The 27,498-nt window shown below is 38.4% G+C and overlaps 1 protein-coding gene across 2 annotated transcripts in view; it reads left to right on the top strand.

Annotated features, from left to right (window-relative positions):
- The window catches only part of PAAF1 (proteasomal ATPase associated factor 1), a 66,114-nt gene that overhangs the window by 19,044 nt on the left and 19,572 nt on the right, over positions 1 to 27,498 (top strand). For both annotated transcript variants that reach the window (XR_466316.3, XM_001363013.4), the window contains exons 5-7: positions 18,010 to 18,108; positions 19,492 to 19,642; positions 26,239 to 26,433. Coding sequence is in view for 1 of the 2 variants with exons in the window: in XM_001363013.4 (XP_001363050.2) it covers positions 18,010 to 18,108; positions 19,492 to 19,642; positions 26,239 to 26,433 (445 nt within the window). In the remaining variant the exon portion in view is untranslated. The remainder of the gene's footprint in view (positions 1 to 18,009; positions 18,109 to 19,491; positions 19,643 to 26,238; positions 26,434 to 27,498) is intronic.

Raw genomic sequence — 27,498 nt, 5'->3', positions numbered from 1 at the left:
AATCTGTTTTGCTTTAAATTTTTGTTTCCATTTTTCCACTTCCTTTTCATTATAGGCAAGTGATAAATTTAAATTATCAGTGGTTGTTAATGTTAAGATGAATCCAGGTCCTTCTATGGCTGCTAGTTTTATAGCGGCATCTGCTCGGTCATTTCCTCTAGAGACAGGGTCAGAGCCACCTGTATGGGCAGAGCAATGAACTACAGCTAGGGCTTCAGGTTGTTTGAGAGCAGAAAGAACTTCATTAATAATTTCTGCATTAGCTATGGATTTTCCAGCTGAGGTTCGAAATCCACTCTGGAGCCATAGCATCCCAACTGAGTGACAAATGCCAAAAGCATATCTAGAATCCGTATAAATTGTTGCCTTATTTCCTTTGGCAATCATACAGGCATGTTTCAGAGCTATGAGTTCTGCCCCTTGAGAGCTAATATTAGAGGGCAGCGAAGCTGACCACTCAGTGGCAAATTCTGTGACTACAGCAGCTCCAGTGTAGCATATGCCATCTCTCATAAAAGAAGAACCATTAGTAAATAAGACCAGATCTGAGTTGTTTAAGGGAGTGTCCAAGAGATCATCTCGAGGCTTTTCTGCCATGGACACTAGTGTTTCACAACTATGTAATGGTTCTCCTAAAGTTGGTAAATCTGGAAGCAAGGTGGCAGGGTTAAGAGTTGAACAGCGTTTCAAGGTAATGTTTTCATTGTTTAACAAGGTTATTTCATACCTTGTAATTCGCTGATCAGAAAATACCTGTGTTCTGTGTCTTAGCAACAATGCTTCTACCTCATGTGGGCACATAATTGTCAATGGGCATCCCAATACTAGATCAACAGTTTTTGTCACTAGTAAGGCTGTAGCAGCTACTCCTCAAAGACATGGTGGTGCTCCTGATGCTACTGGGTCCAGTTGGGCAGAATAATAGGCAATTGGGCACTGAGAAGGTCCCAAAGTCTGAGTTAAAACACCTGAAGCTACCCCTCTTCGCTCATGTACATACAAAGTAAATGGCTTGTTGTAATCTGGGATGCCTAGAGTGGGGTCAGACAGGATAGCCTTTTTTAGATCTGATAGAGCTAACAGGTGTTCTGGTTCTAATTTGAGGGGTTCAGGGACCGAATCCCTTGTTAGTGCTCTAAGGGGTTTAGTAATTTCCCCATAGCAAGGAATTCATTGTCTACAAAACCCTGTTGCTCCCAAAATTGCTCTTAACTGTTTCTTAGTGGTAGGAGCACTTAAATTTTGAATATTCTCAATTTGTTTGGGAGAAATCAAGCGGGCACCTGCAGACAGGATGAACCCCAAATATTCTACTTTAGGAAGGCACCACTGAACCTTATCCTTCGAGATCTTATGACCTCTTTTGTGCAATTCCAAAAGAAGGTGCTTGCTATCTTCCTGACATGTTTCCGCATCTGTTGAAGCCAAGAATAGGCCATCTATGTACTTGATTAATTTGCTGTTTTTAAATTTTATATTATCTGTATCTTGGCTCAAAATTTGCTCAAATAAGCTCAGGCTGTCTACGAAACCTTGTGGCAAATGACTCCAGCAATATTAACGGCCCTGCCAGGTGAAAGCAAAGATATGCCTCGAGTTCTCATGTATGGGTATCGAAAAGAAGGCTGAGTACAAGTCGACTACTGTAAAGTATGTAGCTGTGCTAGGAATAGAAGAAATAATAGTATTGATATTGGAAACTGAGGAGTGTCTCTTTATAACGTGATTGTTCACAGCCCTCAAATCCTGCATGAATCTATAGAGGTGTTTGCCATCAGGCCCTCTTTTTGGTTTTTTAATGGGCAGGATGGGCGTGTTGTATTCAGATTTACAAGGGATTATTATTCCCTGTGCAATTAATGAGTTAATTACTGGGGCAATTCCCTCAATTGCCTCTTTTGAGAGGGGATACTGAGGAATGGAAGGAGGTGGGCTAGATTTAGTTTTTATCTGCACAGGAACAGATGACTTAAGTAAGCCTACATCGGAAGAAGATGTGGCCCAAAGAGACTCCAGTATATCTTCAGGTATTGCAAAGATGGGATGCTCTTTTCTCCTGACTCTCTGAGAGAATTACAGGGAGTAAATTTAAAGATTCCTCTGGTACTTCCAATGATAAAGAACCATCTGGGGAGCAGGTTATTGTGGCTCTGAGTTTGCATAGAAGGTCCCTCCCCAGCAAATTTAAAGGGGAGTCAGGCATCAAAAAGAAGGAATGTTGTACCTCTAGGGGTCCTACAGACACCATTCTAGGAGGAAGTTTTTTAACTCTTTGGGTTATTCCTGATACTCCCATTACATTCTCTGAGCCAACAGAATAACATTGTAAATCAGGTGTTCTCTTTAATACAGACCAGGAAGCTCCGGTGTCTAATAGACAATCATAATAGGTGTTACCCAGTTTGACAAGGACGGGGAGGGGGGGTAGTGGATAAGGACAACGGGTAGTAGGACATCAGGGTCTGGAAAATCAAAGGTTGTATCCTCTGATTCCTGTGTCCCAGCCCCCCCCCCCCCCCCCGGACACCTTCATTGTGTTTGGGAAGTTCCTTGGGCACTCCCCTGAAGGGCACCCCCCTGAGGGCCATTTGCGCCTCAAGTATTTTTTGGACGAGCACCATTTTTTATATTTTGTTGTAGAGTTATTTCATTTGAGTTATCATTTTCCCAATATCCATTCCTGTAGTCATCATTCCTAAAGTTGTGGTTTCCATTGTCATAATTATATTTATTTCTATAATTATCACTTCTGTAGTTGTTATTAAACTGAGTATTCATTCCTTCCTATAATCTTGAGAAAAGCTCTACACTGTACCGTATTGTGGCCCTTCTTCCCACAGAAGTGGCAGGTAATGGATTGATAATTAGATTTCTGGAGAGGGGCAATTGTCATTGATTCATTATCATGCCCACTTTCTAATTTAGTTATCCTATCTATTACACATCTCATTTTTTTCTTCATTTCCTCCATGTCATCATTATTTTCTTCTTCCTTTTCTTTGTTTCCCTTTGAAACATATATAGCTGTTTTTCGCAATTCTTCAAGGTCCATCTCTGACCATCTTGGACATTGTGTTCTAAAATAATTCTTAATTGCTTTGCAAGAGTTATTGACAAAGATCCTTCTAGCTTCTCTTAAGCTAGTTTCTTTAGTTAGGTCCCAATCCAGGTATCTGTCCCCAAACTTGATTATTCTATCCATCAATCTGGAGGGTGTTTCTTCCTCCTTTTGCTTAATTTTTTCAAGTCCCATCCACTTATCTGTATTGTCTGCACATTCCTTCATTGCTGTGAGGATGGCCTCTCTACAACAGTATAGTTGTAGATAATCCTCAAGATTGTTATAGTCCCATTCGGGATCCTGAGATGGCCAATGTGCTGCATTACGTTCCCGGATTTTGTTGACATGAGCAATTATTTTATTCTTTTCAAGTTCACTTAAAAAAGCCTGTAGCAAGTTCTCAACGTCCTTGTAAGATGGATTATACTGAAAAAATATGTCTCCCATCTTTTTTGCTACTAGAAAGGGATCTTGTTCATATGTGGGGATATTTCGTGTAAATTCATTTATTTCTTGGGTAGTAAATGGTATCCTATGTCTTAAAGTCACCACATCCCCATTCCATCCTATTTCAGGTACTTCTCTTAGAGGAAACAGGCCTCTAGTTGAATTTTGCACCTGTGGGTCAGTTTGACAAGGACAGGTTTCTTTAGGAGGATGAGATCTCTTTTGTGTTGGAATTTGGTTTTCTGTAGGAGAGGGAACATGAGAAACTGGGATTGCAGGGGAAGGGTTTTGGGGATTAAATTCAGTCAAGATTTGCCCTATACGAGAGAAGCAGTCTGTTAACTGAGCTATAGGGAAGGTTTTTTCCATCTCTATTTCAGGGAAGGAAATTTCCTCATTCAAAGGTTCAGAAACAGGTCTGTTTCTGGTAGAGTGGGTGTTTGCCAATTGATCCTGTAAGAAACATTTTAGATCTTCTAATTGGGCTTGCATTTTATCCTCAATTTTTTTTAATTTTAGCATCTCTAAATACAGTATTGAGGAGTACAAAAATGACAGTACATATTAATATAAAAATTTGGAGATATCCTGCATTCCTCAATGCCCCTAATTCTTCAGCTGCCATATAAATGTCAAAGAATGTAGTACTCATTTATATATATATATATTTTGTAATTATTTCTCTAACAGTCTTCACAAAACACGTGGGGAGCAGGACAAAGCAAAAAACCTTCCACAGGGTTTTTTTTTTTCTAGTCTAGGAAGTTGTTACTTAAGGGAAAGGATATTTAGAAACAGCTCTCCCAGCCAGGACTTTAGGGTCCTGTTGCTGAGATTTAAAACAGCTGTTTTCTATCTAACTATCAGAGTCACACAGCTGGGAAGTATCTGAGGTCCGATTTGAACCTAGGACCTTCTGTCTCTAGGCCTGGCTCTCAATCCACTGAGCCACCCAGCTGTCCCTTAAGATTAAAGGGAAGAAAAAGAAAAACTGCTGATTCCAATTTAACTTAAGGAGAAAAGAGAAGAGAGAAGGAGTTTTTTACTTACTTGTTCTAGCAGCTGTGTCTTTAAGCCGAGTTTGCTGTTAAAAGGGACTAAGTGGTGAGAAGGTAGAGTAAAAAAGCAAGAAAATTCAGAAGTTTATTGAGAGAATTCTTTATACTCCCATGTGATCAGCCACAATGTGATATGGAAATCACATTAAAAGGCTGATATATATTAATTTAAGGTCGCCAAGGAATTCAGCTATGTAATTCCTAAATGAAAACTCAAGTCAGCAGTCAACCTTTTATAGAGTTTTTTAATTACTAATAGGAGGAAGAAAGGTATGAGAGAGAGAGAGAGAGAGAGAGAGAGAGAGAGAGAGAGAGAGAGAGAGAGAGAGAGAGAGAGAGAGAGAGAGAGAGAGAGAGAGAGAGAGAGAGAGGAGAGAGAGGGAGAGAGAGGGAAATAGGGCTTAAATAGGCCTTGGATAGCTGAGGCAAAGAAAGAGATCAGTCCCTATCACTCACGTGACCAAAATGGAGAAACAGTCTCAGGGCCTTCACTCTAAGCACCAGGCTCCAACAACCTCCTCCCCTTCACACAGGACGTCCCTCAGCTATCCTCTACCTCACTTCCTGTGTCTCCCCTGTGCCAATGGTGGCTCTAACTTAACCCAGGACCGCCCAGAGGTCTGTCCCCTTTGCACATGTCTGTTGAAGGTCATATTCTCAAATAATTAAATCTTGAGCTTTGCTGCAGCCCTTCCTAAATCCTGTTACCCTGAGTAGGGTGGAGATTGTAGTTTCTAAGACCTGATTCTGTCATTCCAAGTATCTCCATTGTTATTGATCAGGAAATAGCCAAATCCCATCCTCTAAAGAATGGTTTGAACAGGGTTGAGTAGTTTTGAAATTCACAGCACTTAACATGGCAAGATTTGTATATCTGTTTATCCTCAGCCCCAAAGTATCCCTATACCCATCTGACCCTCTGAGTTAATGAGCATAGCTTTAAACCTGTAAGAACCTCTTGCTGTCATTTAGTTTGTTCCTTATATCTCATAGATGAGGAAATTGAGACTGTAGAGGCTATAGAGGTAAATAGACAATCTGGGATTTGTACCCAGGTCTTCTGACTCTCAGTTTTGCCCTTTTTCTATTCCATCATGCATAGTGCTTTTCCTTTGAGGTCATCACCAGTTTATCTTGTTTCACATAGCTGTTTGTATTCACAGTTCTGAGTATATTGCCTTGAGTGGAGTGTTTAATCAATGCTTGTAGATTTGACTTCAGAACCTTAGGAACAGTTTTGGTATGAAACCTCGGATGTCAACAGTGTAATTCTGATCCTAGGTATCCCTTGATTATTACTTATGTTATTATGTTACATAATGATTATTATGTTAAAGTTACATAGCTATAGGCTCAGAGTGTCTTTGGCTAAACTCTGTTACAGGCTCCCATTTCCTTCTCTACCTGTTCAAAGCTGCAGGTTCTAGTCTTCAGTTTGGAAGATCTCCACAAACTTTTTTTCTAGATCAGCTTTTTTGTCAAGACCAATTCTCTAGTTCCCACAGGTTTCAAGTAGTCTCTTTCTACAGATATGGGCATATAAAATACACTTATTGTAGTCATTTCTCTTTGTATTCCTTGAACATTCCTAAGACCAGGGTTATTTTTTCATGCTTATTGTGAATCTTTCAAGAGCCTGGCTATTCAGTTTTGCTCATTCTGCCATCTTGATATACATTAATTTTGCCTCATTTCTTCTAGCTATTTTTGGTGTCCTTGTGATCAAACCATTGTTTTTTTTCTGGACCTCTGCTTGTAATTGTAGAGTGACTTTTTCCTTCTATGTTTAGCCATTAGATATCTCTTCATCTGTGGTATTCCTTTCATTTTATTTTTACACCTCACAGGAATCTTTTTATGGCCTTAACTTTGTTTTTCAAAAATGAGCACTCATTATTTTAACATGTAGTAGTGTCATATAGTTACATATATATTAAAGTTGTATATTTTAGTAATAAATGAAATTAGTGTTATTTTGATAATTCATTGAATATTTATAAAATGAAATTTTTTTATCAAAATGTATTTCTCATTAAGATAAGATTATAATCCAAGCAAACCTACCTACACAAAGTTAGAATCAACTTTGGCAGATTTCAATGTAAATTTTAGTTCATAACTAAGCACGAGTTTATAATTAACATGTTTGTATCTTGCCCTCCATTACTATTTATTTTCTGGGCTAAAAATTATTTAAAATTTTGTTTTGATCAGAAAGGAAAATGATAAATGTTGAAGGTGATGTGGGAACATTGGAACACAATAACCATTGGTGGAATTGTGAACTGTTCTGGAGAGTAATATGGAGTCAGGCTCAAAGGGCCACAAAACTATTCATATCCTTTAACCCAGCAATACCATTACTGGGTTTTTATCCCAAAGAGATCAGAGTTAAGGGAAAAGGACCTGACTTTAATAAAATATTTTTAGCAGCTCTTTTTGTAGTAGCAAAGAATTGGAAACAGAGGGATTATCTATCACTTGGGAAATGGCTAAACAAGTTGTGATATATGAGTATAATAGAATACTTTTGCACCATTATAAGGAACAGGATGAGTTCAGAAAAATCTGGAAAGATTTCTGTGAACTGATGCAAAGTGAAGTGAGCAGAACCAGAAAGACTGTGTATATAGTAACAGAAATATTACATGATGATCAACTGAAAAACTAAACGGTTATCAGCAAAGCAGGTCTCCAAGATAACCACAAAAGACTCATGAGGGAAATGCTCTCTACAGACAAAGAAGGGATGGTTGGAGACTGAGTACAGATCAAAGAATGCCATCTTTTACTATATTGTCTTCATGAGATTTCTATTGTATATGTGATATGTGTTTTCTGTCATGACATGAGCAGTATGGAAATAGGTATTACATAAAAGTATGAGTATATATTATATGTTAAACTATTCACCACCTGGGGTGGTGAGGTAGAAAAACTGAATTTTAAAATGTCAAAAAATAATTGTCAAAAATTGCTTATATGTGTAACTAAGCACAATATATGAAAAAGAAAAAAAATTTAAGGGACCCCTCCAGGTTCCCACAGCTAGTAAGAGGCTCACCTGAGTCTTTTGAGTCTCCAGTGAGTGTTCTTTTCCACTTCCACAGGTGACTTCTAACGGTTAACTCACAGACTAGTCTTTGTATGATTTTAGGAAGATAATTTGGAAACCAGTGATGGACTTTAGATAATAAATCAGAGAGCTAACTGTAAATTTCACTTGTATTATTAGCATGTTTTTTAGCTTATAACTCTGGCAAATTTAATTTTCAATTGATAAGCACTACTTTTTAAAAAAGATATTTTATTTGACCCAATTACATGTAATAACAGTTTTCTACATGAGTTTTCTGAAGCTATATGATACAAATTGTCTCTTTTTCTCCCTCCCCCTTCCAGAAATGATAAGCAATTTGATCTGAATTATTCATGTCTCACCATGCAAAATATATTTCTATATTGTTAATTTTTGTAAGATAATACTCGTGAGAAATCAAGCCCCCCAAGTAAAAATCCAAATAAACTAAAGTGAAAAATCATATGCTTTGATCTGTATTCCTACCTACTCCAAGAGTTCTTTCCCTGGAGGTGGATAGCATTCTTTGTCATATGTCCCTCAGAATTGTCCTGGATCACTGTATTACTGAGAACAACTAAGTCACAGTTGGTCTTTCTACAATATTGCTGTTACTGTTGTAAAAATTAAATTAGTCTCTAGTAATAAAAATATTATATTTTAAAAGGTTTATTAATGATTATTAGAAATCAAAGATACAAAATAATAAACCACGTCCCCATGGCTGATTAGCCAATTCAGAATGCCCAGTTTAGCTTACTTACATACATCATTGTAATGGCTGAGCAGAGAGCATAGAAGAGGGCGAGGTAGGCGCTACTGCCAGTTTAAATACTAATTGTGATCTCACCCAGGTGGAGACTCATGTGAGATTATAGGGAATTCTGGGAAATACCAATTCTGGGGATTGAAGTCTAGGGTTTAAATCTCCATTTTACACTGTGTGCAATGTTCTCCTGGTTCTGCATATTGCACTCTGCATTTGTTCATGTAGGTCAATAAGTACTACTTTAGGTTATCTTTTTTAAAATATTAAACATTTTTAAACATAAAAAATTACAATTTTTTTTAATAACGCCTATTTTCTATCTCAGAATCAATTCTCAGTATCAATTCCAAGGCAGGAGGATAAAGACTAGGCATTTGGGGTTAAGTGACTTGCCTAGGGTCACATAGCTAGAAAGTATCTGAGGTCATATTTGAATCCCATCTCCAGGCCTGGCTCTCTAGCTACTGAGTGAGCTAGCACCCCTCCCCCCTTTTAAAATTTAATTCAAAGGTATTTTATTTTTGCAATTACATGTAATAACAATTTTCATCATGTTTTCTAAAATTATAAGATCCAAAGCATTTCCCTCTATCCCTTCCACCCCTTGGAAATAATAAAAAATTTGATCTGTATCATACATATATTACTAGCCAAAACATACTTCTATGTTGGTAATTGTTACAAGAGAATACTCATTTAAAATTAAAACTCCAATAAATAAAATAAAGTGAAAAATCATATGTTTGATCTTCATAGGACTACATCATTTCTTTCTTTGGAGGTGGATAACATTCTTTGTCATAAGTCCTTCAGAATTGTCCTGGATTATTGTATTGCTAAGAGTAGCTAAGCTTTTCACAGTTAATCATCATACACTATTCTAACTGCCCCTTATTTAAATTGTTTTGATTATTATGTTGACACCTTTCTCATTCTACATCACCTTTGACCAAGCTCTGTACTCTCACAATTCCCTGGCTAATTTTTAGTAGCTTAGTCTGAGACTTCTGAAACATTGGTGGTTGAAGGGTTTGCTATAGAACTTGTGACTGCCCAACAATAGCATTGGCATTTGTCAAGTAGCCAACACCATTTTCATATTCACCGTAAGTTAGTAATTCCTCACCAAGCTGAATTTCTTCAAGAAACAACTTCTGAAAAACTTATAGGTCTTTAAGATTAGGGCAACACCCAGCTCTCTCTCTTTAGCAAGTTTCTATTTCTTGCTTCACTCTTGGAGCCTATTCTTGATGTTGAGTCCCTCTCTCCTTTTTTTTCTTTCTTTTATTTTTTTTCCCAAACCTTTACCTTCCATCTTAGGATCAATACTCTGTATTGGTTCCAAGGTAGAACAGAGTTGTAAGGCTGGGCAGTGGGGGTTATGTGACTTGTTCAGTCACCCAGTTGGGAAATGTTTTAGGTCAGATTTTAACGCAGAACCTCCTGTCTCTAGGCCTGGCACTCAATCCACTGAGCCACCCTGCTGACCTCTCCCTCCATTTTTTTATTTGCTTTTGAATTAATTTATTTAGTCAATTTAGAACATTATTCCTTGGTTACAAGAATCACATTATTTCCCTCCCTCCCCTCACCCCACCAACCCCACAGCTGACGCTCAGTTTCATTGGGTATTACAAGTGTCCTTGATCAGAACCTATTTTTATGTTGTTGGTGTTTGCATTAGGATGTTCATTTAGAGTCTACATCCCTAGCCATATCCCCTCGACCCATGTATTCAAGCAGTTGTTTTTCTTCTCTTTCTACTCCCACGGTTTTTCCTCTGAATGTGGTTAATGTTTTTTTCTCATAGATCCCTCCAACTTGTTCAGGATCCCTGCATTGCCACTAATGGAGAAGTCCATTACATTCGATTATACCATAGTGTATCGGTCTCTGTGTACAATGTTCTCCTGGTTCTGCTCCCTTCACAGCGTATTAATTCCTGGAGGTTGTTCCAGTCTCCATGGAATTCCTCCACTTTATTATTCCTTTGAGCACAATAGTATTCCATCACCAACATATACCACAATTTGTTCAGCCATTCCCCAATTGAAGGGCATCCCCTTATTTTCCAATTTTTTTGCCACCACAAAGAGCACAGCTATGAATATTCTTGTACAAGTCTTTTTCCTTATTATCTCTTTAGAGGTACAAACCCAGCTGTACTATGGCTGGATCAAAGGGCAGACAGTCTTTTAGTACCTTTTGGGCATAGTTCCACATTGCCCTCCAGAATGGTTGGATCAATTTACAACTCTATCAGCAATGCATTAATGTCCCAACTTTGCCACACCCCCTCCAGCATTCATTACTTTCCTTTGCTGTCATGTTAGCCAATCTGCTAGTTGTGAGGTGATATGTCAGAGTTGTTTTGATTTGCATTTCTCTGATTATAAGAGATTTAGAACACTTTTTCATGTGCTTATTAATACTTTTGATTTCTTTGACTGAGAATTGCCTATTCATGTCCCTTGCCATTTATCAGTTGGAGAATGGCTTGATTTTTTGTACAATTGGTTTAGCTCTTTATAAATTTGAGTAATTAGACCTTTGTCAGAGGTTTTTGTTATGAAGATTGTTTCCCAATTTGTTGCTTCCCTTCTAATTTTGGTTGCATTGGTTTTGTACAAAGGTGTGTACAAAACCTTTTAAATTTGATGTAATCAAAATTATTGATTTTACATTTTATGATTTTTTTCTAGCTCTTGCTTGGTTTTAAAGTCTTCTTTCCCAAAGATCTGACATGTATACTATTCTGTGTTCACATAATTTGCTTATAGCTTCCTTCTTTATATTCAAGTCATTCACCCATTCTGAGTTTATCTTGGTGTAGGGTATGAGATGTCAATCCAACCCCAATCTCTCCCACACTGTCTTCCAATTTTCCCAGCAGTTTTTATCAAATAGTGAGTTTTTGTCCCAAAAGCTGGGATCTTTGGGCTTGTCATAGACTGTCTTGCTGAGGTCACTTACCCCAAGTCTGTTCCACTGATCCTCCTTTCTGTCCCTTAGTACCATATTGTTTTGATGACCACTGCTTTATAGTATAGTTTGAGATCAGGGATTGCAAGGCCTCCTTCCTTCACATTTTTTTTCATGATTTCCCTGGATATCCTTGATCTTTTGTTCTTCCAAATGAACTTTGTTATGGCTTTTTCTAATTCAGTAAAAAAGTTTTTTGGTAGTTCAATGGGTATGGCACTTAATAAGTAAATTAATTTGGGTAGCATTGTAATTTTTATTATGTTAGCTCATCCTACCCCTGAGCAGTCAATATTTTTCCAATTGTTTAGATCTAGTTTTAATTGTGTGGAGAGTTTTTTGTAGTTGTGTTCATATAGTTCCTGTGTTTGTCTTGGCAGATAGAATCCTAAGTATTTTATATTGTCTAGGGTGATTTTAAATGGAATTTCTCCTTCTAATTCTTGCTGCTGAAATGTGTTGGAGATATATAGGAACACTTATGACTTATGTGGGTTTATTTTGTATCCTGCAACTTTGCTAAAGTTGTTGATTATTTCGACTAGCTTTTTGGTTGATTCTCTGGGGTTCTTTAAGTAGATCATCATATCATCTGCCAAGAGTGATAGCTTGGACTCCTCATTGCCTATTTTAATGCCTTTAGTTTCTTTTTCTTCTCTAATTGCTACAGCTAATGTTTCTAGTACAATGTTAAATAATAGAGGTGATAATGGGCATCCTTGTTTCACTCCTGATCTATTGCAGATGATGTTGGCTGAAGGTTTTAGATAGATACTGTTTATTATTATTAGGAAAGGCCCTTCTATTCTTTTACTTTCTAGTGTTTTCAATAGGAATGGGTGTTGTATTTTATCAAAGGCTTTTTTGTATTTTATCAAAGGCTTTTTCTGTATCTATTGAGATAATCATGTAATTTTTGTCGGTTTGTTTGCTAAAATGGTCAATTATGTGGATAGTTTTCCTAATGTTGAACCATCCTTGCATTCCTGGTATGAATCCTACCTGGTCTTAGTGAATAACTCGTGATCACTTGCTGGAGTCTTTTTGCCAGTATTTTATTTAAGATTTTTGCATCTATGTTCATTAAGGAGATTGGTAGTTTTCTTTCTCTGTTTTTGATATACCTGGCTTTGGAATCAGTACCATATTTGTGTCATAAAATGAGTTTGGTAGAACTCCTTCTTTGCTCATTCTGTCAAATAGCTTGTATAATATTGAGATCAGTTGTTCTTTGAATGTCTGATAGAATTCATTTGTGAATCCATTTGGACCTGGGGATTTTTTCTTATGGAGTTTTTTGATGGCTTGTTCAGTTTCTTTTTCTGATATGGGGTTGTTTAGGTAGTCTATTTCTTCCTCTGTTAGTCTAGGCAATTTATATTTTTGTAAATATTCATCCATATCACCTAGATTGCCATATTTATTGCCATATAATTGGGCATAATAATTTTTAATGATTGCTTTAATTTCCTCTTCATTAGAGGTGAGGTCTCCCTTTTCATCTTGAATACTGTCAATTTGGTTTTCTTCTTTCCTTTTTTTAAATTAGATTGACCAGTACTTTGTCTATTTTATTTGTTTTTTCAAAGTACCAGCTTCTAGTCTTATTTATTAAATCAATAGTTCTTTGACTTTTAATTTTATTTCTCCTTTGATTTTTAGGATCTCTAATTTAGTCTTCATCTGAGGGTTTTAAATTTGTTCACTTTCTAGTTTTTTAATTTGCATGCCCAATTCATTGACCTCTGCTCTCTCTTAATTTGTTAATATATGAACTCAAGGATATGAATTTCCCCCCTGAGTACTGCTTTGGTTGCATCCCATAGATTTTGAAAGGATGTCTCATCATTGTCATTTTCTTCAATGAAGTTATTGTTTCTATGATTTTTTCTTTAACTGATTTTAGAGAATCGTATTGTTCAATTTCCAATTAATTTTTGATTTGCCTCTCCATGTACCCTTACTAATTATTATTTTCATTGCATTGTGATCTGAGAAGGTTGCATTTATTATTTCTGCTCTTTTGCACTTGTTTGCAATGTTTTTATGCCCTAATACATGATCAATCTTTGTGAATGTACTATGTGCTGCTGAAAAAAAGGTGTATTCCTTTTTGTCCCTATTTATTTTTCTCCACATATCTACTAACTCTAATTTTTCTAAGATTTCATTCACTTCTCATCTCTTTCTTATTTATTTTTTGGTTTGATTTTTCTAGTTCTGATAGAGGAAGGTTCAGGTCTCCCACTAGTATAGTTTTTCTATCTATTTCATTCTTGAGCTCACTAGTTTCTCCTTTAAGACATTTGGATGCTATGACATTTGGTACATACATGTTGAGTACTGACATTTCCTCATTGTCTATACTGCCTTTTATCAGGATGTAATTAACTTCCCTATCTCTTTTAACTATGGTCAATCTGTCTCTTACCTCCTATAGACTTAATTATCTTTTCTGTGCAGATGAATCACAGTTTTACATATTCAGTCCCAGTCTATCCCCTGAACTTTAGCTCACATCACCAGTAGTCTATTTGACTTTTAAAATTAAATAGCCAAACTACATCTCAAACTGAATATGTCCAAAAATAAACTTATCTTTTTCATCAGTTCTTCTCTTTAGACTTCATTATTTCTATTGAAGGCATCACTGCCATTCCATTGGTTTAGCCCAGTGATAGAGAACTTTTTAGAGGGGCAAATGATGTGAGAAATGTCCTCAGGCAAGCAGGTGGAAAGGGGAGAGGAACAGCCTGGTCCTGCATTTCTCTGGCTTTCTAGTAGCACTCTGATGAACTCCATGCTGGGACAATAGCACACTTTGCCCACAGAGGGGGGTCGGGGGGGGGGGGGGAGTTGGCACACATACCATAGGTTCACCACCATGAGCTTAGTCTGTTAATCTTGAATTAACCTCAGTTTATTCTCCTGCACCCCACATATTATTTGCCATATTCTGCCATTTATATCTCTATAATCTCTTAAGGTCTGGTCCCTTCTAGTCCCATAGTTATCACCTTTATTCATCACTTTTTGCCTCAAAAGTTTCCCCTTCTCAAGTTTCCCTTACTCTAGCCTTCCTATACACTTCAACTAAAGTGATTTTCCTTAAAAAACAGATTTGACCACTTGGTTCTTCTACTTAACACCAAGGATATCTTTAGGATAAAATATCAACTTTCTCCAACTTTTTTAAGTCCTTCAGAACTTGGCACTATCCTATATTTCCAGTCTTGTTAAACATTACTCCCTGTGATAGAAACAATATCTTATTCCTTCTCCCTTGCAAGTTTGTTATTTCTTTTTTTTTTAAACCCTTACCTTCCGTCTTGGAGTCAATACTGTGTATTGGCTCCAAGGCAGAAGAGTGGTAAGGGCTAGGCAATGGGGGTCAAGTGACTTGCCCAGGGTCACACAGCTGGGAAGTGGCTGAAGCCAGATTTGAACCTAGGACCTCCCGTCTCTAGGACAGGTTCTCAATCCACTGTGCTACCCAGCTGCCCCCAAGTTTGTTATTTCTTTAAAAGATATTGAAACTGTCTTCAAAACTGATTGGCCCAGCAGACAAAGGCTTAAGCTATTGATGTCTATACTGTCATGCATCTAGTACAATGAACCAATCAGTGGGAGGTCCTTTTACTAAAATTGTATTGAGTGCTTATGAAGTTAGTTTAAAAACAGTCTAAAAGATAAAAACACACAGACACTGCAGGCAAGAAGACTAAAAAAAAATCAGTCAGCAGGAGGAATCTCCGAGGCTTCAGGAGCTTCTTGCCAAAATCTCAAAAACTAGTTTTATAATCTTCTTGCCCAATGAGTCCTCAGCTGGGACCTAGATCAGTCCAAATAGGGGTAAAATTAACACCCAGCTCCCCAAAACCCACACAATAACTTTCTTGCTTCTAACACTCCTGGTTATTATTGGAGGAAAGACAGGATGGGGCAGGCTCGAGCTAATAGGGAAGGCTAGAAATAGGGCCAGAAACAGGAGGTAGGACCTATTTGCTGTTTTGCTGTTTTCCCCCTTAGCTTCATATGAGAAGGTGGGCTGTCGACTTTTGTGACCCTGGCTTCCTGCCTTTAGTACTGGTGACCAGGGGTTGGAGGAGGAGAGTTGTGGGCAAGGAATTGGAGAAGTATGAATTAACTCTCTACATGTCCATAATATCAGCTAGATTGTTACAAACAAGGAAGTTAAGGTACAGATGAGGCATTTAGTTTAACTTTGCCTGTGGGCAGATTAATTTTGGACCCAGCTGGAGACTTCTAGGCAAGATAAATATAAAAGCAGTTTTTGAGATTTTGGCAGGAAGCTCTTAGGACACTAGGATCCTTGTGACTGATTGCTTTTTAACCTTTTTGCTTGAGGTTTTGATTTTCTGAATTTTTTTTAATATCTTGTTTCTACCTGAGGGCATTGGAATATGATTTTAGTAAAAGGACTCTTTGTTTAAGCCCTCTGGCTCTGAGTGGTCACTGGTCCCTGATGCTGTTGTAGCAGCTCCTGAAATTTCTTCACAAGAAATCCAAGAAAATTGGCTTTCTCTCTGTTCTTCACATGAAAATGGGGTCATCCCCCATCTTAGAGCTTTTATAACAGCCATCCACCATACCTGGAATATCTTTCTTTCTCACCTTGGCCTCATAGAATTCACTTCTGCCTTCAAGTTGCAGTTCAGACACCACTGTTTCCTTGAAACTTTTCCTGAATTCTCCTTACTGTTAATGTCTTTCCTGCCAGATTACCTTGCATTAAACTACTTTGTATTTATTTGTACTCATTCTTAATATATATATATATACATACAGACTCATATGTCTTCACAGTAGGGATTCTTTCGCACTTACTTAAATACTTTTTGGTGGACTTTTTTTTTACTACATTAGTAGAAAGGTTTGGTTTTTTGTTTTGTTTTGTTTTAAAGAATGATAGCAGGAAGGGGCCACCTGGGTTACTCAGTGAATTGAGAGCCAGGCCTAGAGACAGGAGGTCCTGGGTTCAAATATGGCCTCAGACACTTCTAGCTGTGTGACTCTGGGCAAGTCACTTGACCCCCATAGCCTAGCCCTTACCACTCTTCTGCCTTAGAACCAATACACAGTATTGATTCCAAGATGGAAGGTGAGGGTTTAAAAAAAAATGAATGGTAGCAGGAGAACTAAAGCAATGTCTTAGACATTAGGGATTGGGAGATTCAGCTAAACAAAAGGGCACAGGTACAGATATGATAAAACTAATGTCTTTATTGTGAGATTTAAAATGGTTGAGGTCTTAAACTGTAGTGGTTAAAATAGTAGAAGATATAAATTGTGATAGATATAAGAGAGGGTGAGTAAGTTTGACCGCAGAAATATGTTTCACTACAGTGTCTTGGGTTTAAAATCAAATATAAGGTGGTCGCCAGGGAAATATTCCCAATTATTCAAATACCCAAGTCAATTGGGTTTTATAGAGATTTTAATTAACAATACAATGAGTAATCAAAGAAAGAGAGGGAGAGTAAGAAAGGAATAAGTATGAAGAGCCTCAAGCCAATATGGCCTAGACCTGAGTCTTAAAAGAGAAATCAGTCATTTTTTTATAACTCACCATAAGATCTGTCTAAGTAAGGATTTCTAATGACACCAGGCCAGCAGCATCTCAGCTGCTTTTACCAGCTCCCTCCTCCATCTGAATGTTTCAGAATCAGTCTCCTTAGAATGAGTCTCTCCAATCTGAATGTTTCAGAATGACTTCCCAGCTCTTCCCTGAGCTCTTCTTTTTAAGGGCAAAATCTCCTCTGTCACCTCCCCTAAGTCCTTACATCTACCAATCACTGTAGATGTTTCTAAAGGACTGCCCATTTTGAATTCACAGCTGAGTAGTTTTTAATCTCTTTAGTAAGTCAGGAAAAAAATGCTGCTGTGTCGACAAATTTTCTTAAGAGAAAACCTCTGAATAAGTTATCACCCTTTTAGTTTTAAGTAGTTTATAAGTTGCCCCACCTTTATAGGTACTTAGTATCCCATTGTATCAATTCTAAAACAGTCATGACTCAAAGAACTTCCTGTCCCTTCCATAAGCATGGATCAAAGTACTTTTCATTGTTCTCAAGGAGATCTCTGTCCTAAAGCAGTCCTAAGTAGGGTGGAGTAGGGATATTCCCAAGGCAGGGAGCCCCCACACTCAAGTAGAGTTCTCACCATCTGCTAGGGAATTTTTTTTAAGTAGAAGATTCCCCAATGGAGGAAGCCCCTAACATTCATAAGTCTGAGAAATTTTAAGGTTTACATTATGCTGAACCCTTTTAGATACCCTGTCTACATTATTCAATTATATACAACTTAAAGAAGAGTCCTGGGTCATTTGTCATCTTCATTGAGTTGTGTACACAGGTAACACTTAAAAGAAGGATTGTTGACTATTTGAAGAGGCGGCAACATCCTCCCCACCCCCTAGGAGCTGGCTCTGGATAAGGGCTTGGTTAATAAGTGGGGAAAGAAGGTATTGTGGACAGTTATGTGATTTGGCTTGATAAAGCTTCGGGAGATGATGAAAAACCAAGGAGGACAATGTCCTGTGTTAAAGGAGCATATTAAAATTTGTAACTTGAAGTGTTTTGTCTTTAAATAGGTAACGTGCCTGGACATTTCTAGTGGAGGAGGCCTCGGAGTATCCACCAGCACCGATGGGACCATGAAAATCTGGCAGGCAGCTAACGGGGAAGTCAGAGTAAGTGAATGGAGGTATTTTGGGAGCTTGCCTAAGAGGAGTTTGAGAATCAGCTCTTTACTGTGGTGGTAGTGGGGGTAGTATGGAAGGGTGCAACTAGGTAGGCCTTACTTAAAGCCTGCTGATATACTGAACTTCAATTGTGATAATAACAATAACAATGACAATGAGATCATAAGCTTAAGAGCTGAAAGGACTTTTAAAAGAGGTCATCTGGGCCAACACAATTTTTTGGACGAGGAAACTGAAGCCCAGGGAAAAATGAACTAACAACCAAGGTCACACAGGTAATAAGGGCCAGAGCTAGTAGTGGATCTCAGCTCTCTCATTTCAGTTTCCTTTTCATTTTATTATTCCCTCATAATGATAGGTTATATTTATATAGTTCATGAAGGTAATACAGATGCTTTATTATCCCCATTTTACAAATAAGAAACCAAAGGCTCAATGAAGTAGGATTTGCCCAAGGTTCCATTTCTGTCCATTGTCAGTGCCAAGATACAAACCCACATATAGCCTCCTTTCCACCATAACATGTTCTTCAAAGAATATGAATGGAGTCTTCTTTCTCATTTGTTAGACTGAAGAACTTCTTAATGGACATTTTATGATCTGTCAGGCACAAAGCAGATTAGGAATACACATAAGTAAACAGTCTCTTGACTGTGAATACCTCTAACCTCTTGGGTTTTGTGATTACTATTAGGCTGCTTCCCGGCCATATATCACATAAGCTTGAGCTAAGTTTACTTGCCTGAGAGTAGCTGGTAAAAGGAATCCCAAGCCCCTTTATGCTCTTTATGCTTAGAATCAGCCTGGGAGGGCAGCCTAAATATCAAGATTCCTCCTTCAGGACTTAAAGGATTCCTAATTTCATCAGTATGAGTATTCCTTCCATTAGAACAGATTAACGTCTTTCTTTGACTTAGTTGGCAGATTGGTCTATGATTTTAAAAGTTCATTACCCTGCAGCTGACTAGGTGAAGAGTCTCTTTAGACTTTGCTAAGCAGGTCCTAAGATGTCACATAAGGTTGTTGTTGTGCCTGTCCTCAGAGACTTTCATGCTTAGCAAGACATACTAGAGCTTGTGCTCTGCTAGCATAACCTTTGAGAACCTGCCACGGTGTGCAAAAAAGACACAGATGGAAGCACATTAAGTAAAAAAAAAATTGGTGATGTCCAGAGCTGAAGACTGAGCAAGTTATCCCCTGCTTCCATACTCATGGTTAGAAAGATGAATTAAAAGCCCCTCAGATAATCATAATGTAATACTTTCCCTTCTTCAGTGGGTCTGTTATTTTTATTTCCATATAGATATTGGGGGTAAAATAATACTAAAGGATAACTGAGAACTAGCATGGCATTCTCTTTTGTTTTTCCAGAGAATACTGGAAGGACATGTATTTGATGTGAATTGTTGCAGGTTTTTCCCATCAGGCCTTGTGGTTCTGAGTGGGGGAATGGATGCACAGGTGAAGATCTGGTCAGCAGAAGATGCCAACTGTGTGGTGACCTTCATTGGTCACAAAGGAGGTATGATGGGTAGTTTTTCTGGATGCTTCACTTAGGACTCCCAGAAATAGCATGAATCAGGAACAATTTCTCTCTCTTTTGCTTTGAAACAAATAATATCTGATGGAGTGGGAAGAGCCTGTGATTTGCAATACGAAATCCTAGGTTTGAATTATGACTCTGCTGCTCACTACTTTTGTGATCATAAGTGATTTCTTTTTGTTCTCTGGGCCTGAGTTTCCTTATTTATTGAGGGGAAGAGGAATTTATGATCTTTTTAATTTGTGTTTTTAGTAAAATATATTTACATAGGATCTTTGCAGAACATTCCAAAGTATGTACAAACATCAACTCTCTCTGAATCAGACACATGATGCAACCTATATGATCTACCTTGAGTTTATGTACATCCTCTTTCTGCAACACTGAAGCCTCCTAGGTACTGGGAACAGATCAAGCATCTGGACCTGCTTCCTATGATAGTTTTTCTTCAACTCAGTTTATACTCAGCTATAGATTATTTTTATTTATATATGTATATATATATGTATATATATATACACACACACACACATATATATAATAAATATATCAATCCATGAAGAAAGATTATTAGCAATTCAAACTAATGCAAAAAATGTACCATAATTTGAGAAACCATTATATGCTTTATATCCAACTAAACACAGGATTTTCACAAATGGAAATATTTTAGTTGGGACAGCACTCTAGAAAAGAAATTCTGAATACCTGGTCAGTTTAATATCTATTAATGTAATTGCATTAACCAGTGCCCTAATAAGTTATTTTATAGAAGACAAAACCAAAAGGGGTCTAAGTGATAATAAAGTAAAAGACTAAACTAGCTTTTTAAAAAACACTATTCTTAGTTTATTAAGGTAATATCATTTCAGAAAACTTACAGGAAATTATACATAGAAAAAGCCCTGTGATTAGGTATCATTAACTACAACATTCACTTATGAAAGTCTCCACACTCTTTGGAAGGAATGTAATTAGCAAAGAATATCTTCCCCAGGAAGTTTTTTACTTCTGTGCTAGAGAAAATGGGACTTGCCTGTATATTTTCTTGTTATTAATTTATTCCCAGGACTAAGCGTATAGTTTGTAACAGTTAAAATTATAGTTGAGACCGAAAAAATCCAAATTTAAATGGTCGCCAAGGGAAATTCCAAATAATAAGATACCCAAGTCAGCTGCCAAATTTTTATGGTGATTTAATTACAACAGGAGGAAGAAAATATTAGAGGGAGAGAGAGAGAGGGAGAGAAGGAAAGGAGTTTAACTCAGAACCACTCTGGCTCAAGCTGAGCCAAAGCGGGCATTAAAGCTTTGGAGAGCCAAGGCAGGGAAAGGGGTCAGTCCTTATCACTCATGTGACCAGTCTGAAGGAAAGCAGTCTGCGGGGCTCCTCCAAGCTCAAGTTCCAAGATCGAACTGAACTCTAGCCCTCCTCACAGGAAGTCCCAAGAACTCCAGAGGCTGTTCTCTACCTCACTTCCTGCATCTCACATGTGACAGTGGTGGCTCAAGCTTGACTTAGGACAGCCCAGAGGTCTGTCCTTTTTTTGCACATGTCTGTTGAAGGCCATTTTCTCAAATAATTAAATCTTGAGTTTGATTCAACCCTTCCTAATCTTGTTACACTGAGTAGGGTAGAGAATGTGGGTTTCCAAGACCTAATTCTGTTATTCCAAGTGTCTCTATTGTTATTGATCAGGAAATAGCTAAATCAGATCTTCTAAAGAATGGTCTGATTAGGATGGAATAGTTTTGAAATTCACAAGTTGAACTTGGCATTTTGAATAGTGATGCTTGATGAAATCATATTGATAATCAAGGCCAACCCCTTCATTTTACAGACCAGAAAACTGATGTCCGAAGTAGGGAGAGTACTGGCCCTGTATCTCAGAGATTCAGGACAGGACCAGGATGAGAATTCATGGATCCTGGCTCTTCCATCATTTTGTACTTGTCTCAGTGCCCTGTACCACCCAGGGAATAATAACTATGTTTTCCTATGTCTTCTGACTCTGTGCATACAGATCTTAATTTCCCACATTTACTTCAGGAGATCTTTTTTCTTTTAACTATGCATACAGATCACAACCACTCCATGACTTTCATGTGATGCTTCTTCATATCTTTTTTTTTTCTTTAAACCCTTACCTTCCACCTTGGAATCAATGCTGTGTATTGGTTCCAAGGCAGAAGAGTGGTAAGGGCTAGGCAATGGGAGTCAAGTGACTTGCCCAGCGTCACACAGCTAGGAAGTGTCTGAGGCCAGATTTGAACCTAGGACCTCCCAACTCTAGGCCTGGCTCTCAATCCATTGAGCTACCCAGCTGCTCCCTTCTTCATAGCTTTGCTAAAATCCTCTACAGAGGAGCCACCCAGCCCACTAGAGGCCTTCCATATGTTCTTTTAATAGTCACTGGATCAGCCATCCTACTTCTAGCCTGATCCTACAACTAACTTCCAGGAGACTAAATCTCATGGAGAAATGATCTCCCTACCTTCTCAGCAACCACAACTCCAGGCAATATTGGTCCCACTTTCAATTTGGAACTATGCCCAAAGGGCGACAAAAGAATATCTACCCTTTGACCCAGCCATAGCACTGCTGGGTCTGTACCCGAAAGAGATAATGGACACAAAGACTTGTACAAAAATATTCATAGCCGCGCTCTTTGTGGTGGCCCAAAACTGGAAAACGAGGGGAAGCCCATCAATTGGGGAATGGCTGAACAAACTGTGGTATATGTTGGTGATGGAGTACTATTGTGCTAAAAGGAATAATAAAGTGGAGAAGTTCCATGGAGACTGGAACAACCTCCAGGAAGTGATGCAGAGCGAGAGGAGCAGAACCAGGAGAACATTGTACACAGAGACTAATACACTGTGGTATCATCGAACGTAATGGACTTCTACATTAGGGGCGGTGTAATGTCCCTGAACAACTTTCAGGGATCCAGGAGAAAAAAAAACACCATTCATAAGCAAAGGATAAACTATGGGAGTGGAAACACCGAGAAAAAGCAACTGCCTGAATACAGAGGTTGAGGGGACATGACAGAGGATAGACTTTAAATGAACACTCTAATGCAAATACTATCAACAAAGCAATGGGTTCAAATCAAGAAAACATCTAATGCCCAGTGGACTTACGCGTCGGCTATGGGGGGTGGGGGGGGAGGAAAAGAAAATGATCTATGTCTTTAACGAATAATGCTTGGAAATGATCAAATAAAATATATTAAAAAAAAAAATATTGGTCCCACTTTGTCAGATAGCTCAATGTCAGAAGTGGATATGCTTTTATCAGTGGGAATGACCTTAAAAAGGATGCTTTGCAGCTGTGTCCTAAGGACCCTGAGCCTTTCCAGTTAATTTGTGGCTGAAACCTCTTATTTATTTTGTCTTCCCTATTAGTGTGTGAGCTTCTGGAGAGCAGGCATTCTCTTACTTTTCTGTTTGTATCTCCAGTGTGTTTAGGCCAGTGCTTTGTTTTTTTCATTCATTCATCCACTCATCCCTTAGGAGGGCAGTCCATTTGTCATACCTTACTTTCACAACATGACTGACCCATCTCCTTTTGCTGTCATATGTGATTGCTTATGTCTTCTAATAGCTGACATGAATATAGCACTTGAGAGTTAACAGAGTACTTCATGTGTACTCTCTCATTTTAGCCTCCCAACCATCCTGTGATGATACTTAAATATTATATAAAACTAACTTGCAGAAAACTTGACAGTATACAAAGCCTTTTCTTATACCTAATTCATTTGAAATTCATAAGGTTTCTGTGAAAAGGGAAAATAGTTAATAGTGAACGTTATTCACATTTTACAGATAAGGAGACTCAGGAGGAAATCAAGGACTAAAGTGATTAACTACAGTGCAGTGCAATTGAAGGAGCACTGGGTTTGGAGTCAGAAAATCCTGGCCCTGTGGTCTGTGTGAGCTTGATGTAGCTCTCTGGAAATCTTCTTTTTAAAATGAAGGAATGGTTTGAACAAGATTTCCTTTGAGATCCTTCCAGTTAGAAATCTGTGAACCTATGTACCAACTTGCTCCAAATCGTAAATGTACTAAAGAAGTGGGGTTTGCGAAGAAAAGCAACTGTTTGACTACAGGGGTGGAGGGGATATGACTGAGGAGAGACTCTAAATGAACACTCTAGTGCAAATACCAACAACAGGGAAATGGGTTCGAGTCAAGAACTGTGACAAGGAAATCACTTTAAAAGACTGATATATATTAATTTAAGGTCGCCAAGGAATTCAGCTATGTAATTCCTAAATGAAAACTCAAGTCAGCAGTCAACCTTTATGGAGTTTAATTACAAACAGGATGAAGAAAGGTATTAGAGATAGAGAGAGAGAGGGAGAGAGAAAGGGGAGAGAAGGGAATAGGGCTTAAATACCCCTTCTGTTTAGGCTGGGCCAAAAGGCCCAAGCCCTTAGATAACTGGGGCAAAGAAAGGAGATCAGTCCCTATTACTCACGTGACCAAAATGGAGAAACAGTCTCAGGGGCCTCCACCTCCAGCTTCCTTCAGAGCAAGCTTCTCAGAGCACCTCTCCAACCACTCAGAGCCAAAACTCTCCAACCAACCCCCCTCAGTCCTCAGACCCCCTCTCTCTTTAAGCAAACCATCCAAGTTCCCTCCCCTCAGTTCTCACATCTACCAATCACTGTCCATGTCTTCCCTGTGCCAATGGTGGCTCTAGCTTAACCCAGGACCGCCCAGAGGTCTGTGGCTTTGCACATGTCTGTTGAAGGTCATATTCTCAAATAATTAAATCTTGATCCTTTGCTACAGCCCTTCCTAAATCCTGTTACCCTAAGTAGGGTAGAGATTGGAAAAATTAAATTTTGATCTATGCTGCAGCCCTTTCTAAATCCTGTTAGGACTGAGTAGGGTGGAGATTGTAATTTCCAAGACCTGGTTCTTTCATTCCAAGTATCTCTATTGTATCAATTCTAAAATCAATCATGACTCAAAGAAATTCCTGTTCTATGCTTAAGCATAGGTCAAAACCCTTTCCATTGTTCAGCAAAAGGTTTCTGTCCTAAAGTAATCTTAAGAAGGGAGGAGGAGGAGCCATAGCACTGCTGGGTCTGTACCCCAAAGAGATAATGGACACAAAGACTTGTACAAAAATATTCATAGCCGCGCTCTTTGTGGTGGCCCAAAACTGGAAAACGAGGGGATGCCCATCAATTGGGGAATGGCTGAACAAACTGTGGTATATGTTGGTGATGGAGTACTATTGTGCTAAAAGGAATAATAAAGTGGAGAAGTTCCATGGAGACTGGAACAACCTCCAGGAAGTGATGCAGAGCGAGAGGAGCAGAACCAGGAGAACATTGTACACAGAGACAAACACACTGTGGTATCATCGAACGTAATGGACTTCTCCATTGGTGGTGGTGTAATGTCCCTGAACAACTTGCAGGGACCCAGGAGAAAAAAACACCATTCATAAGCAAAGGATAAACTATGGGAGTGGAAACACCGAGAAAAAGCAACTGCCTGAATACAGCAGTTGAGGGGACATGACAGAGGATAGACTCTAAATGAACACTAATGCAAATACTATCAACAAAGCAATGGGTTCAAATCAAGATAACATCTAATGCCCAGTGGACTTACGCGTCGGCTATGGGGGGTGGGGGGGGGGAGGAAAAGAAAATGATCTATGTCTTTAACGAATAATGCTTGGAAATGATCAAATAAAATATATTAAAAAAAAAAAAAGAAGGGAGGAGGAGGAACCTCCCATGCCAATGGGGTTCACATTCCAATAGAGTTCCCAATATCAATAGGAAATTTTTCAAGTATGAAATTTCCCAATGGTGAAATTTCCAACATTTATAAGTCTAAGAAATTTTAAGGTTTACAGAACACATGTGATAACCAGTGGAATAGTGCGTCGGCTATGGGAGAGGTGGTTGGAGGGGTGGGGGAGGAAAAGAAAATGACTTTTGTTTCCAATGAATAATGTTTGGAAATGACCAAATAAAATAATGTTTAAAAAAAAAAAAAGTGCGGTTTGATCCAATCCTTTCAGTCAAAATTTTTCTTCTCTTCCTAGGTTACACACCTGGCTTTGTAGGGTCAAGATCCTAATAGAATACGTTTTCACTTATATAACAATTTAAGCTTTATGTTATATATCTCCCCACTCACTCCCCACCCCACCTCCATATGTTTATAAGCTTTATGTTATAGAAGTGCTTTTCTCATGGGCAGCTAGTGAGTTCCAAGGCTAGGAAATGTTCTAGTCCTACCTTCCTTACTGGCTTTTTGAAAAATCAGACAGAAGAAATGAATGTGAAAAGTGCTTTCAGAAGTATAAAATTCTGAACAAGTCTAAGGTAGTAATTTCATCATGATGTCAAAAACATTGCTTTCTTAGCATAGGAAGACATTATTAGTGAAGTAATAGGATGTTAAATTGAAAAAAAAAAATCCAGAGAGATCAGTTTGTGCTGACAGTATTAATACTTTTATGTCTTTACCTTCATTTAGTTGGCTCCTGGGCCCTCCTTGCTTTGTCTTAGAACCCTTTCTTTTTTTCTCGATAGGTATTTTGGATACAGCTATTGTTGATAGAGGAAGAAATGTGGTTTCCAGCTCTCGAGATGGGACTGCTCGGCTTTGGGATTGTGGACGATCAGCCTGCTTGGGCATTGTTGTAGATTGCGGTTCTCCTATAAATGGCATTGCTGTGGGGGCAGCTGATAACTCAATAAATCTTGGCTCCCCTGTGAAAGTTCCCAGTAAGTAGATATGGTTGGTGTCCATTCTGATTCTAGAAAGCAAGTGTCATACTGATGCACTGAACCTGCCCCTTTTTGTGGTATAGACAAGTGGCACAGTGGACAGACTGCTGCACTTGGAGTCAGGAAGATCTGAGTTCAAATTCAGCCTTACACCCTTATTTAGCTGTGTGACTTCAGGCAAGTTACTTAAGCTCTCTTTGCCTCAGTTTCCTCAACTGTAGAATGGGGGAAATAACAGCCTCCCCTCACAAGGTTGTTGTGAGGATCAAATATGATAATACTTGAAAAATGCTTAGCATAGTGCCTGGCATATAGAAGGCTATATGTAAATGATGTTTTGTTGTTAGCATTTCTGACCATAGACTCTGTGGTGCTTTTTCTGACCCCCATTCAATTTTTATAACTCAGTTTCAATTGTCTTTGTACCTCACAGCCAGAAAGTCTGTTTTCAGTGTCTGTTCTGTGTTTTGCATCTCATGAGGAGAGAAAAGAAGAGCAACACTTGTACCTACCTGTAGGGGAGCATTCAGTCTAGTTGGACAGACAAAATGAAGGCCTTTGTAATAAAGAACATGTAAGAGCTCATCTTAGCAATACTTATTGTACAATAAAATGTGTTGTGATTATTGTCCAGTTGTTTTCAGTCATGTCCAATTCTTTGTGACCCTGCTTGGGGTGTTCTTGGCAAAGATTCCAGAGTGTGCCATTTTCTTCTCTAGCTTATTTTATAGATGGGAAACTGAAGCAAACAGAGTTGGGTAACTTAAGCAGGATCCCATAGCTAGTAAGTGTCTGAAGCCAGATTCGAATTCACAAAGAGGATTCTTCCAGATTCCAGGCCCAGTGCAACTGTGCCTTCTTCGGGGCTTAGCACCAGTTTCAATTCCTTTGTGTAGCTTTTAGCTAAGCTGATCTTCCTAAAAGTGTTCTTTTAGAGCACTTTGTGTAGATCTCTCCCTTTTCACTGTCACCCTTTGCCTTACTTTATGTATATCTATATTTGTATCATAACCCTTTTCTCTCACTTACAAACCTTTACCTTAATAGATTACAAGGTCAGGA

Source organism: Monodelphis domestica, chromosome 4 (assembly GCF_027887165.1).
Source record: "Monodelphis domestica isolate mMonDom1 chromosome 4, mMonDom1.pri, whole genome shotgun sequence".
Classification (NCBI taxonomy): Eukaryota; Metazoa; Chordata; class Mammalia; order Didelphimorphia; family Didelphidae; genus Monodelphis; species Monodelphis domestica.
Note: the sequence above shows the minus strand (reverse complement) of the source record. Positions and strands in the feature narration are given on the sequence as shown.